The 14,975-nt window shown below is 39.1% G+C and overlaps 1 protein-coding gene across 1 annotated transcript in view; it reads right to left on the bottom strand.

Moving 5' to 3' along the window:
• Window positions 1-14,975, bottom strand: part of SNTB1 (syntrophin beta 1) — a 212,786-nt gene that overhangs the window by 62,624 nt on the left and 135,187 nt on the right. Inside the window, exon 3 of the mRNA XM_081070731.1 lies at window positions 14,390-14,597. Coding sequence (XP_080926857.1) covers window positions 14,390-14,597 — 208 coding nt within the window. The remainder of the gene's footprint in view (window positions 1-14,389; window positions 14,598-14,975) is intronic.

Genomic DNA, 14,975 nt, shown 5'->3' with positions numbered 1-14,975 from the left:
GAAATACATTTCTGTTGTTTATTAAGCTACCTGTCTGTGGTATTTTGTTAGGCCAGCTCAAACGGATCAAGACAATTGTTTGTTATATTTTGCATTGTTCTTAGAATTGGGATATCAAGGAAGAACTTCTCTGTAGGAGAGTCACTGGAGGGTCCACTTCTAAAACTATTTCCGCACAATACATAAAGCCCTAGAGTATATTTCGTAAAAAGCAATATGCTACAGTTCTTTAATTTTTTAAAAGAAAGATAGTCTTGAGCGCACAGATTTATATGTACTGGGTGAAGAGAGAGTTAATATGTAAAACTCACTAGAACTAGTAGTAAAGTAGAACAGAGCACCTGGCCCAGTGGTAAGCACTCAAAAAATGTTGAATTATTTTCCACTGAGAATTTACAGCTTTCAGCTTCTGTATTTTGGATATGGCGCCCCTGGTGGTCAGCCTTAGGTGTCACAATAGTACGCCCAACTGCATTCCAAGGCTCAAAACTTACCTCCAGGTACCAACTTACATAGCTCTGAGAGGCTGGAGCTATCATCTAAAGGGGTGGAAGGTGCTGAGCTGAGCCAAGCAGGGTGCAAGTTAAAAATAGAACACATTTGGGCCGACAGTGATGCCCTTGGGACTCTAAAGTAGATTTTCAAACATTGCTAAGAAATTGTCTTTAAAGACAATTCCGAAGAAGACTTTTAAAAATGCAATAGAGCAGCATCTGAGTGAAGGTCCAACTGCCTAAGGGCGTTGCTGAGGGTGGTACCACCTGAATGTATATATTCTGTGCTCCAGCTCCAAATATGGCTGTTCTAAATGAGGCCATGCATTTTGTGCCTTTTAGCCTTTGCACATGCTGTTCCTGCTACCAGGAAAGTCTTTTTCTACCCGCTTTTAAGATTCAGCTCAATACCTTTCTTACCCACCTAGGCCAAGTGAGTTGATTCCTTCCTATGAGTCTTTACAGGATTTAATACAGAAATAATAGCATGCATGGTTCTATATTTGGAATTCTTAGTTGCTATGTCTATCTTCCCCATTTGTTAGTGAGTTCCTTGGAACACCTTGGTACCTACTATCTTGCCCATTATAAATAATTATGTAAAATCGCTTCCCTAGTCCTTTACATTCAAATCGCTCATTCTCTTTATAGCACTTATTACTACTATCTGAGTTGTTTGTTTTCTAGTATATTATCCATCTCCCCGATGAAATTCAGCTCCAGTGCAGCAAGGAACTTGTCTGACTTGTTTAATGTTATATTCCCATGTACTTAAACCTGCCTAGCGTATTACATGTACTCAAAAGTTATTTACTGAATGAATAAATTATAGGTGCTGAATTATGTTTGCTATGTGGATGGGCAAATCACTAATCATACATTTGTTTTAAAAAATCATTTGATTGTTTATAATCAAAAAGACATTCAACTCTTAAAAGATGATGGAGAAGAAAAAAAAACAGAGTCCTGTGACAGTTCCATTTTGAATTTATGTTTGTTGAATTCTGGATAAAATTACCTATCAATCCAGTTATTCAAGCTAAAGCCCTGAAGCTTGAAATAGACAGCAAACAATGTGGCATAAGGTCAAATGGTGGAAAACCAAGTGCCAGGAGAAGGTGGCTCCTAGAATTCTAAGGTCCACTTTCTCAGAATAACATAAGGGTATAGGGTCAAGCTTCCAGAAACCTGAATGACTAGCAATTATGCTTAAGGTCCTTGTTTGCTACCATAAAAGTTTAAACACAAAATGGAGAAAATAGCACAAATATAAATCTATGGGCTGCTTTCTAAAAAAGTCATCAAGAACTCTAAACTTCCTGCAAATATTTGTCCCCTCAACTTTTGATCTCGTCCATGTCAAGAAAAAACGGATTATGAATACATTATCTTAAACCTTTTCTTGAAATTCAATTTTACACATTTAATTATGATTGCTTTATTTAATCAAGTTTATATAAACTTTAAAAAGGTATTTTTATAATTTATAGTTGATTAAATATAGAATTACTTCTACAAGCTTAACAATAAGTTTTTAGTTAAAATTATACCCGTATATATGAATTTCACATTCTGTTTATAGGGACACTGAGATTGATTTACATAACTTCAACTTACGACATCTTTTCCAGGCATCACATAATATTTAGCTCCTTTACTTGAGGACTTTCTCTGTAAAATTAAGCAATGACTTTCTCTGTAAAATGAAGCAATGGACCAAATATGACCCATTAAAATCTTTCAAATCTTTCCACTTTTCTTACTTGAAGTATAGCTGACATGCAATATTGTATTAGTTTCAGGTGTATGGCATAGTGACTCGGCATTCATATGTGATCATTGTGATAAGTCTAGTAATTACCTGTCACCACACGAAGTTATGTTATTGACTATAGTACCTGTGATAGACATTACATTCCCATGACTTACTTATTTTATAACCCAAGTTTGTACCTCTTAATCCACTTCATCTTTCTGCCCATTTCTCTACCCCTCCTCCCCTCTGGCAACCATCAGTTTTCTTCTCTGTGTCTATGAGTATGTTTCTGGGTTTTTGTTGTTGTTGTGCACTTGTTTTGTTTTTTTAGATTCCACATACAAGTATTTGTCTTTGTCTGATTGCACTTAGCATAATACTATATATATGTATATGTGTACGTGTGTATATATCACATCTTCTTTATCCATTTGTCAATCGATGGGCACTTAGGTTGCTTCCACATCTTGGCTATTGGAAATAATGCTGCAATGCACATAGGGATACATATGTCTTTTCGAATTAGTGTTTTCAATTTCTTTAGATAAATGCCCAGAAGTGGAATTGCTAGATCATGTGGTAGTTCTATTTTTAATTTTTTGAGGAACCTCCATACTATTTTCCATAATGGCTGCACCAATTTATAATCCCACCAACAGTGCACAAGGATGCCCTTTTTCTCACATCCTCACCAGCCCTTGTTATTTGTTGTCTTTTTTATAATAGCTATTCTGACAGGTATGAGGTGATATCTCATTGTGGTTATGATTCGCATTTCCCTGATGGTTAGTGATGTTGAACATCTTTTCATGTGTTTGTTGGTCATCAGTATGCCTTCTTTGGAGAAATGTCTGTTTGAGTCTTCAGCCCATTTTTTATTAGATTGTTCATTTTTTTTGATATTGAGTTGTATGAGTTCTTTAAATATTTTGAATATTAACCCTTAAAAGAATGAAATGGAAACACAACACTCCAAAATTTATGGAACACAGCAAAAGTCATAAGAAGGAAGTTTATAGTGATACAAGCTGACCTCAAGAAACAAACAAAAAATTTCAAATAAATAATCTAACCTTACTAAGCTGAAGGAACTAGAAAAAGAAGAACAAACAAAGCCCTAAATTAGTAGAAGGAAGGAAATAATAAAGATGAGAATGAAAATACATAAAATGGACACTTAGAAAAAAAAAAGAGAGAAAAGATCAATGAGATTAAAAGCTGGTGCGTTGAAAAGATAAACAAAATTGGTAAACCTTTAGTAAGACTCATTAAGAAAAAAAGAGAGTAGTCCCAAATAAATTAAATCAGAAATAAAAGAGAAGTTCCAAATGACACCACAGAAATATAAAGGATCGTAAGAGATTACTATGAATTATTATATGCCAACAAAATGGACAACCTAGATGAAAAGGATAAATTCCCCAAACAAACTTCCAAGACTAACTCAGGAAGAAATAGAAAATCTGAACAGACTGGTTACTAGTAATGGAATCAAATCTGTAATTTAAAAACTCGCAACCAACAGAAGTATAGGACCAGACGGCTTCACAGGTGAATTCTACCAAACATCTAAAGACGAGTTCATACCTGTCCATCTCCAACTACCCAAAAACTGAAGAGGAGGGAAAACTTACAAACTCATTCTATCAGGTCAGCATTACCCTGATGTCAAAACATAGATTGACCACCTATTATTTCCCAGACACTGCTTAGGCACTGGGGTTACAGACCTAAGTAAGAAATCACCTCTTTTCTCTGCAAGGTTATAACCCAGAGGGCAAAAACAGATCAAGGACTATTTTAGGGCCTCCCCCTGACTCGTTATGAAAGGGAAGTGATAAGGGGGGATAATGCTGAGAGTCTTGGGTAACCTCTGAGGTTCAACAAAAACCCTCACTTTCATCTTGACACAGACCATATATAAGTAGGGGTATTCTTAAATCAGATTCCAAATGCACTTATACTTCTATCCCTAATTTTAAATAAAATCAATGTGAAGAACATATTTACTCACTTGATGAACCAGGGTACTGATTCAACTTACAAGACCTGAAAATACCACCTTGAAGAAGTTTCAGGATGGAACATGAAATGTGTTAATTTGCATGGCATTTGCAATATTGTAGCCTAGTCCTATTAGCGGCAATAAAAAGCCAAAGCCAAAAAATGTAAGGATACAAAGGGATTCTGAAAGTGACATTGGGGAATTTCAAAGCATTAAAAAATAATTAGTCCATGGTGTGAGGGAGGGAGGAGTCAGTGAGTGCCAGGGCGAGTTACTAAAATTTGAATACAGTTGTAAATAAAAGTAAACTTCTAGGTAGGTTGTCACCATGTCATGGAACTGGCTACTATCTTTATGCCACTTAAAGGTCCCGTGTACATCTGCTGGAATTTTTTTTTTGCCCATGGAAACACAACAGTGATTTTAATGGATATTGTTGGTCCTCGGCCAAAATTCCCTTTACTAGGTTGGTGCATCCAACCCTGACCTGACGTGGATATTGACTGCTCACAGCTCAATCCCTCTTCTTTAGAGAACTGTCCTTGGCTGATAGAAGTGGATCACAGCCAGTGGCTGACTTATATGGGGGTACCAGCTGCCATTCATTCTCCAGAGCTCCCTGTGGGATCAGACTGAGACTAGATTTTAGCTGGTACCATGTCTATGCTGCTTGCTCCCTGTCTGTGCTGCTTCACTCACTTTCTTACAGGTTTCTCCTAAGAGATGTTAAATTAATTAAAGAAGAAGGCCATTAGACTGACGTGGCTCTAATGCCGTGGCAGACTTTGAAAGCAAACCAAAGCCCAAGCCTGTCGATGGTCTCAAGATTATAAAACTGAAACCCAGAGACAACCAATCACAAACAGCCAACGGGGCTTTAAGCCAATCAGTAGCTTCCTTACTTTGCTTCTGCAGTTTCTCTATATAAATCCTTCCCTGATTTATCAGTGAAGTGCTTATAACCACTTCTGGTTTGGCATTGCCCAATTGGAATTGACCTTTGCTTAAATAAACTCTTAACAGTTTTATATGCCTCAGTTTATCTTTTAACAGTCTTCCCTCAGTAATCACTCCCCAAGATTCTTCATCTCAGACTTAGCTCTTAAAAAATTCTAACTTGCATTAATCAATCTATTGTAAGGCCTACAATTTCACATGCTGCCTGGATATCTTTGAGCTTCACTGGGCCCCAAAGCTCCTGTTCGCATCTGATATACTCACCACCTGTTCTCACTCATCTACGTGTTTCCCCGAAAATAAGACCTAGCTGGACAATCAGCTCTAATGCATCTTTTGGAGCAAAAATTAATATAAGACCTGGTATATTATATTATATCATATTATATTAATTATATTGTATTGTATTATATTATATTATATTACATTATATTATATCATATTATATTATATTATATTATATTATACTATATTATTATATATTATATTATGGACCCAGTCTTGTAGTAAAATAAGACCGGGTGTTGTATTATATTTTGCTCCAAAAGACGCATTAGAGCTGATTGTCCAGCTAGGTCTTATTTTCGGGGAAAATAATACTCCTTTCTAAGTCTGGATCTAAGTAAAAAAATGGGTTTTACTTAATAGCCTGCAAAATTATTCAGACAAGCCAATCACTTCCTCCCAGACCAACCAGGGAGCACCTCACCCTCTTATTACTACAAAGCCTGCCTTCCACAGCTTCTCCTGTTTCACCCTGTTCCCTATGCAAACCCCATGTGGCCCTGCATGGTATGCAATGTCTTCCTTCCCAGGCTCTGACTAATATGTGACTAATAAACTATATTGCCAGTCTCATCTGTCCACTGCTGGGTGTCACGTGTTTGGCCATCTCGTACTATTTAGAATAGGGATCCTTCCCTTCCCAAGGGGGTGAATAGGAGATGATCAGAATAATCAAATAATGAAAATCAAGAGGAAAATCATTTTTTCTTTACTCAAGTCAGGGAGTTTGCTGGAAGAGATATATTTCATAAAGGAAGGGCAATCTATAATAACCAGTGAGACAAAATAAAGTTCAGTAGAGTCTGCTAGCCACACAACCAGGCAAAGGGAGTTTTCTATCTCAAGTCCTATAGTCTTCTCCATAGAGACTGAAATGGGCCCATATGAATTGTGGGAATTAGCCTACAAGAATGAAATGTACACGCTCCCATCTCTCCTCCATGGGCAGCTCTGATGTTTCCACCTTAGTGAAAATGATTCACATAACTAAATTTTACTGTGAAGTCATGTAGAAAAATGGGCATATTTTCATGCTTTCATTATGGCTGCCTCTGCCGCCCCCCCACCCATCCATCCCAATTTCAAATCTCTGATTTTTATTTGACAGAATGGAAGATGGAGGAAATCTGAATTACATCCACATTGGCACATTTACTTTAAACACTTGTAGTAAAAGATTAGCAGGTAGATAACCAAGCTGTTGCTAGGTTTTCCACAGGCTTGCTCCATCTCCGAGATGATTCCCTCAGGACCTTGAGCACTACCTTTTAAAACAACACAACAGGCCCATTAGCATTTAATTACATTAACAGTCTGTTTCCCAGCATAACAAACAGTCTTGATTTAGGGATGAAGTCAGAGTAGCCTGGACAGTGGTTCTGTTTCCATTTATCAGATGGGAGTTCCCTTAGGTCAGAGACTGTTTTCTCCCTGGAGGAAGTGGTGGGGAATTCCTACTTAGGTGATTTCTATTTAGGCAGATGGTGGAGCTGATATATTTAGAGGCTCCAGAAATATCATTCCATTAATTACACTGCCAAGATCTTGATTACCAGCAGCCTGTTTTACTCAGGTCAGGGCTATTTTAATTTGCAGTTGAGATTCTTGTAATACAGGTGTGGGCAATGTAGCTAGAGAATGAAATTACTAGGTTGGTAAGATAGATGAATGGATAGATAGATATAGGGATAGATGGGAAGTGGGGAGAGAAGGAGAAAGAGACAGAGAGAGAGATATGGGGGGAGCAGGGAGGCAGTCCTGCTTTTGCACAGTAGTTCTGGACAATAAAAAATGATTATACAAGCTGAAACCATAGTAAATAATCTTAATCAATTGGAAAACATAATATTGTCCTATAGCCTTTGATAATTTTTAGTAGAATTAAAAATTGTTTTAGTGTCAGCTATAAATGTGTAGGAAAATGCAAAAGTAAAAGCAATGTTTATTTAGTAAACTGTAATTTAAAACATTAGAAAGACTGAGAATTAAAGTGTTTTCCTTGTCAAAAACTTATCAAGAGTAGTTTGAACAGGGCTGTTGCCTTGTCCTTATTTATAACTTATGATACAGAGTGAGCATCTTTTCTAGGCCTTGGCAAATGGTAATACTCCTTTCTAAGTCTGGATCAGCAAGCAACACATTATACTTTGTGCTTTCAGTGATATGAGCTATCTCTGAGAGTTCCTCAAATATGAAGTTTTCCACTGGCGTCATTCCTGGGGCGTCTTCCTTCACAGCTACTGTCTTCATCTACATTTATAAGTTTATCTTCACTAAGTTCTGCTGACTGTATATCACGAGTCTCTTGAACCATATCAGTGTCAACATTCCTACGGTCAGCTATTTCTCCTATAATTCTATTTACATTTGATCTGAATTTCACTTCCCGAGTTATCACTTTTTGTTTTGCTGCACTTTCATCTTTTTTGGATAGTTCCCCTTTGCTATTAGCCATTCCTGTAAAAGGTCACCAAGAGACAAGGAGGAAACACAACCACTCACTTCGCTGTCTGTGTGAGAACTAACAGAGGCACAGTGATCAACCACGGAGGGACTTTAAAAGAAGTGACGTGACCGGTCACGGGTCCAGATACACATCTGCTATTCACACAGTGATTTGGGGACTGAAGAGCTCACAGCCAAGTTTTTACTTGATGAAATTACTCACAGCTAATATACCTTGGTAACTGAGATTTGAACCATGTTGCTGAGAGACTGGTGCTATTAATTCAACCACAGAAGGTGCAAAACAAGGGAACCACTTATGTGGGGTTTGTGTGTCAGGTGAGTGTGCATTTGTGAGTGCTCATGCATGCGCACATGTTATAATCTAGTCTTCCCCTAACCTATTTTATCAAAGATGATTTCAGTCTTTGTAGGACCTGTTCTTTGGGCTTCTTCAATACAAAACAAAAGAGGAGGATTACTGTCTGGACTGTAAAGCGAGGTATCTGGCTGCAGAGGTTCAGTTGATGGACAGTCAAGAATGAATGGCAAAAACAGAGAGGAGAGGATCTCCTTGATTTGTTTCTTTCAGTGTTATGGGAGGAAGGAAAGCAGTTGACGATTGGAATGGATGTGGATAAAAGGTTTTAGTAAAAGATTTTAGATGATTTTAGTCCTGATATGTGAATTCCACCACTGTGGACAGAATGCTTGTGTCCCCCCAAATTCATATGTTGAAGCCCTAAAGCGATGGCATTTGGAGGTGGGGTCTTTGGGAGGTAATGAGGTCATGGAGGTAGAGCCCCCCATGATGGGATTAATGTCCTCATAAGAAGAGAGGGAGAGTTGGCCCTTTCTCTCCCTCCGTCATGTGAGGCTACAATGAGAAGAGGGCTGTCTGTAGATCAGGAAGAGGATTTCCACCAGAACTCGACCATGCTGATACCTTGATCTCTGGGCCTTGAGCCTCCAGAACTGTGAGAGATACTTTTCTGTTGTTTAAACCACCCAGTCTATGATGCTTTGCTAGAGCAGCCTGAACTGGATGGAGACACCCCCTATTTTCAAAAGGCAAATAAAGGATCTTGAATGTTTTTGGTATGTTTCTTAGTTCTGAAGCTGTGCTTTTGGTATGTGATACTGCTCTGATGCTGGATCCTGGGGGTGGGTGGGGGGCTCACATATGGACACATGTTCACTGGGTCCCTTTATTAGCTCAGCGTAGTGGAAAGTTCTGGGCTAGGGAAGTCGAAAGAAGGGCTCCAACTCTGGCTCTACCACTTACTAGATGAGTGATCGTAGAAAAGTTGCTCATTTTCTCCGAGCTTGCCTCATAGGATAGAAATTATTTAAAGCACATTGCCTGAAACAGACCAGGCACATCATAAATACTAATTACCAACTTCCCTTCCTCCAGTAACACCCAAGGGGGGCACAGGGATATAAATGCTCCCATTTGAAAGAATCTGAAATGGATACGAGGAAAGCTGAGGATTGAACTTGCGTCTCAGAGCTTCCAACTGGTGTTATTGTTTTGTTGTGCTGTGTTTTTCATCTGACAAGAAATAGTTTGCAAACTGAGATAACAAGGTGAAGCTAAGGCAACTACTGATAAACTGAGCACAAAACAAGTCAACAATTCTGCCATGTGCCTGTTTATTATTGCTTTTCTAAGTAGCAAGTGAATTACAACTTAGTTCATTTTTGTCTTGTCTGAAATAGGACCTTTGAAAACACCTCCATGATTACTGTAAAAAAGATTAACTAATGAACAATGATTGAAAAAAAAAGTGTTTGGGGCATGATGCATTTTATAATTCAGGGTAGGGATTAGCATTCATGGGTTCTTTGGGGACACATAGGGGACAGATAGGGGCCTGAGAGGAGTGAAACATTCTGAGACTAATTGTGGGAAAGACTTTACATTGTGCACCTGGCCCATCTACAGGTGAGGGCACTCACAGGGGAAAGCAGTTCAGGACCTGTCACTGTGTATTATACAATGCATAATACAATTGAAAGAAACATCTGTAATGATGATCTGAAATTACATCCAGAGAACAATAATATTCTAAAAACAGAAAAAGTGTTTATGCACCTTTATTATTTCTCCTAAAAACATGTCTACTGGTAATTTGGGATAAGCAAAAGGCATATGCAGGCAATTCATATGTGAGAAAATGGAACCTTTGGAAAAATTTTCAATATCATTAATAAAGACCCACTACTATTTTTCGACTATCCAAATGGTGATGACTTTAATTCTCGTGGTGTAGTTGACAGAACCAGGACGTCAAGGAGACGAGGACTGTGGCGCCAGTTCAAAGGCTACTGGCCCAGTGTTGACATTGGTACTGTAGAGAATCCGGAGAATGGCTACTAGAGTTCAAGGAAAGAGTAAAATCGATTGCAGTGGGTGAGCTGCAGTGGATTCTTTTGCAAGTTAAGTAAAAGAAATCATGATTTCACCGCATTGTCCCACTCTTAATTATTTCTATATTTTTATTTAGAATGTGACTTTAGATAAAACACCTTCCATTCTCTGGGTCTCGGATAAAAAGAAGAGGTTGGGTTAGCTCACTGTCTTTGTTCAGGCTGCTTTAACAGAAAACTGTAGACTGAGTGGCTTAAACAGCAAACATGTATTTCTCACAGTTTTGCAGCTGGAAGTCCAAGATCAGAGAGCCAACATGGGGTTCTGGCAAGGGCTGCCTTCCTGGCTTATAGAAGGCTACCGTCTTGCTTACATGATGGAGAGAGAGAGCGCTCTGGTCTTTTCATCCTCTATATGGGCACCAATCCTGTTTATGAATACTCTACCCTCATGACCTCATCTAAACTTAATTACCTCCAAAAGGCCCCACCTACAAATACCATCACATTAAGGATGAGGGCTTCAACACATGGGTTTGGGGGGATACAAACATTCAGTCCATAGCAATCATTCCTAAATTCCCTTCTCTCTGATTTTGCATAGGAAGGTTCCCTACTGGCCACAAAGTCAAAATCAAACCTTCTTTCCACTTTTCAAGATCTTCCATAATTGGATGTCCTCCAAGGTACCAGATTTGCTTGTTCCCTTCCTTCAGGATGAAGCTTTACCTCCCTTTAGATCTGCCCTCCCTATAAGCTGTGTTAATTCATTACCTCCATTTTTTTTTTCTCATGCTGATTCTCCTCTCTTGGAGAACACTGAACTCTCCCCATTTGACTCAAGAACTAGCCATTTTGTAGGAGCCGTTCTTCCAGTCCCCAGACCATCTCACAGAAAAAAATAATGTTAATATAAAGTTTAACTCCTGTGTAGTGTAGAAGAGGGTTTAGGATTTGCATCGAACAGGATTTTAAAAGGGAAGTTGTTATTGTTTCATATTGTTTTAGTTCATGTAAATGCCAAGTCTAAAAACTTGAAGTTAAATATATGTACAAATCTTGTCCCAGCACTACTGGTAATCCACAAAATCAAAGATTAACAGTACAGGAAAAGACAAAGGACATCAATTTAAGGTAAATTACAGCTGAATGTATACAGGATCACACTTTATATCTTTTCAAATACCAAGCAAATTTGCTAATATTTGTGATAATATAAGAAAGCCACAGTATTAAGCATTTGCTATTCATTGTAACATTTTGCTAAAAACCATTCATATGTCTCCACACTAGGATTCAGTATTAAATATTTATTCAAAAAAGATTCCAGTTTGAATTGATTCCCATAGAATTGATCCATGGTAAACTTTTGGGAAGTTTTAGGTGAAGGCAATAAAAGATATTCTTACTTCTGATAATTGTCCATGATAAGTCACCATTACTTTATGGATACAATGCATAATACAATTGAAAGAAACATCTGTAATGATGATCTGAAATTACATCCAAAGAACAATAATATTCTAAAAACAGAAAAAGTGTTTATGCACCTTTATTATTTCTCCTAAAAACATGTCTACTGGTAATTTGGGATAAGCAAAAGGCATATGCAGGCAATTCATATGTGAGAAAATGGAACCTTTGGAAAAATTTTCAATATCTTTAATAAAGACCCACTACTATTTTTCAACTATCCAAATGGTAATGACTTTAATTCTCGTTTGTATTAACAGAGATGAGAGAAACATACTTTTGGGAGTTGAGACCATCTCAGTTATTTGGATGTGCATTCTGGGCAGCCTCCCTTTGCCCTTCCAGAGTCAGACTCTACCTTTCCCATCCTGCTCTGTGCTCTGGAAGGCTGACCTTCACTGAGTGCATCACTGGGGCTCCTTTGCCTCTGGCTTCCGATCAGCCACAGCCAATGGGAGACACCAGCAGATCAGTGGGCAGAGGTTGTGTTTCTATCTCAAAGATCACAGCTATAAGTGGGCGGCCCTTTCCTACAGCTACAAGTCTTGGTAGTTTTTATAAGTCTTGCTGGTTTTCACTCGGTAATGCTTCTCCATCTCTTATTGGTTTGCCTTACCGTGGTCACACTTTGTAAGTTATTCCTGCAATAAATCCTTGCCAATCATCCCTTTTGAGTTTGCCATCCAACTTCTGCCAGGACCCTGAAATATGTGGCATGTCTCCAAGTTCACTCGGGACCATAACCAAGGGAGGTTATTTTCCATCCCAATCAACTCCTCCCCTTTTTATTCTATAGTGAATGTCTGTTGCTTTTGCTTCCCCAGAATCCATTTAGTATTTTCTTTACACAGCAGCCTAATTTTCCATTAGAGAACCACCTCTCTTCATCTCTGAGTGCACATGGCTTCGGTGAGGCTGATCTCAGCCTCAGCACGGGACTGAACACATCATTTAAATCAGTTCAATTAGGCTTCATCTCAGGACTTCGGTTGGAATTATGGGGGCAAAGATGGTCAGCTTGCCTGGAATAGTCGGGTCAAGGAAGAGGGTTTGCCTAAATATAAACCAATAAAATGGGAAAAGGTGCAAAGAGATGGAGAGGGAAGCCTAATATCATTATTTAAACCCCTTGATCCCACCATGCCTGAAGCGTAGCCTGGGACATTGTAGTTATCAGAAGTGCTACAACCCCTTTTTTTGCTCAAGCTGAGTTGAGCTTTCTGTTACTTGCAAATGAAAGATCCCTGGCTAATAACAGGCCTTCTCCTAATAAAAAATACATATATTTGGAGAGAGTAAAAAGTGGAGATGTTAGAAACTGTGACTTCTAAAATGAGGTCATCCACATTTGCAGTGTTGTTTTCATCAAAAACCCTGACACATAAGAGCCTACCTGTGGTTTGTGTTTATTATGATTTTGGAGCTACCACCACCTGCATTGTCCCTTGACTCCTTTGAAATCTGTAAAAGATGGGACACTACCAAACCAAACAGCTCACTTTGTGTTGAACGTTGTGGCTGAGCCCCACGCATGAACTGATGAGCCAAACAAAGAACAATGGTGAAACACAGCCAAATGCTGTGTTTAAGCGTTATTTTCAAGTGCCATTTGACTGGGCCTTCTCAGGTGACATGGTTCCCTGGCAGGAAAGCGGTTATTGTGGTGATCATTATTCCCATTTACCACCTATTAGAATGTGAGTCACTGAGAGGTCAGACTGTCCCCAAAGCCCAGTGTTCCTGAGCACTCGAGGTCAAGTTAAAGAGATAGCAACCAAGCGTAGGGAAAATGGCAAAGGCTCAGTCCTTTGAAGTGAAGAAAAGGGTTAACTCCCAGGAGATCACTGCAAAATGAGTTTTACTATCTTCTACATATCACATAGCTTGGGAAAAGAAATCAGAGTGACAGTGTTGATATGACCCCAGGTGCTTTCCACAGCAGCTGTCCTCCCTGAGAACAGAGACTACGTCTTTGTTCATTAGACACCCCTCCCCATTCCCGCCTAGTGCCATACCTGGCGCAAAATAGTTGTTCAAAAATGATAGTGTCTGCTGGCTTAAGAGTACACATAAAATGCAAGATAATATATGAAAAGAGTCAGCACATAGTCTTCGCTCAAAGAAATCTCTGCTGATATTATTATTGCTATTATTTGTAAACGTATCTGCGTTATTAACAAGCAGGTTCGTCAAAACCCACACAAACACTTTTAAGCAACAATATCAACTTCCTTACCTTCCAAGGCAACAGCTCTGTTGTGAGTTCAAGTTATTATTCCTGCCCTTCCTATATAGATGTGGTCATCAAACTGTCCATCTACTACTCGCTCATTCGTTCATTCATTCATTCATTCAACAAACAATTAGTGATCAACTGCAATTTGCCACATGTTGGAGTGTACATGGGGGAAGCAAAGTTGATTAAGACACAACCCCTGTAAAATGCAGAGGCAAACTGGTTGGAGACGGACTAGTAATCCAAACAGACAGTGAGTGAGAGATCAGCCTATGGGAAGAGGTAACTGACCTCACTGGTTGCTCCAGTGCTGGTGAAACCTGAGGGAAAAAGACAATGGGGGGGCAGGGGGATGTTTTCCTTACCTTTTCTGCAAGCCAGCCGAGGTGTCGGATATCTCGGCTCCCAGCAATGCCTGTTTTCCCCAGCTGCTCTCTGACCTCTGCAATCACTCGGGCCAGCAGGTCACTAACATTGGAATGGATGGCACTGAACCAGGCCTGAGCAGTGGCTGAGTCCTTGCTCCTTAAGATCACTGTATGCTTAGCATCTGGAGAGTGGATTTCAAGCTGCCTAGAGAAGCAAAGAGAAGAGTTAGAGGGTTTTCTGGCAGATCATGCTTCTTCAAGTCCTGGGCCACAAAGGTGAACTCATTCTTTACTCTTACTTTTAGACTGTCAGTTTTGCATGTTACCCTTAATGGTCCCATCATGTACTCACTCACTCATTCATTCATTCTCCCACAAATATTTGTTGAAGACCCCGTCATTGGGCGAGGTGCTGGGGGAATAGGTATCCAACCATCATATCACCTGAATTAAGGACGTCTGGTTTTCCTGTTATTGAGCTGACTGGTTTGTTTGTATTATCATATCAAGACTTTCAAGCTGTAAGCTGATATGAAGTTTTCTTACCTCTTAATCCACAGAGTATTTTAATAATATACTCATA

The sequence above is a fragment of the Rhinolophus hipposideros genome (genome assembly GCF_964194185.1).
Source record: "Rhinolophus hipposideros genome assembly, chromosome: 13".
In the NCBI taxonomy this organism is placed as follows: domain Eukaryota; kingdom Metazoa; phylum Chordata; class Mammalia; order Chiroptera; family Rhinolophidae; genus Rhinolophus; species Rhinolophus hipposideros.
This window is presented reverse-complemented; position numbering and strand designations above follow the sequence as displayed.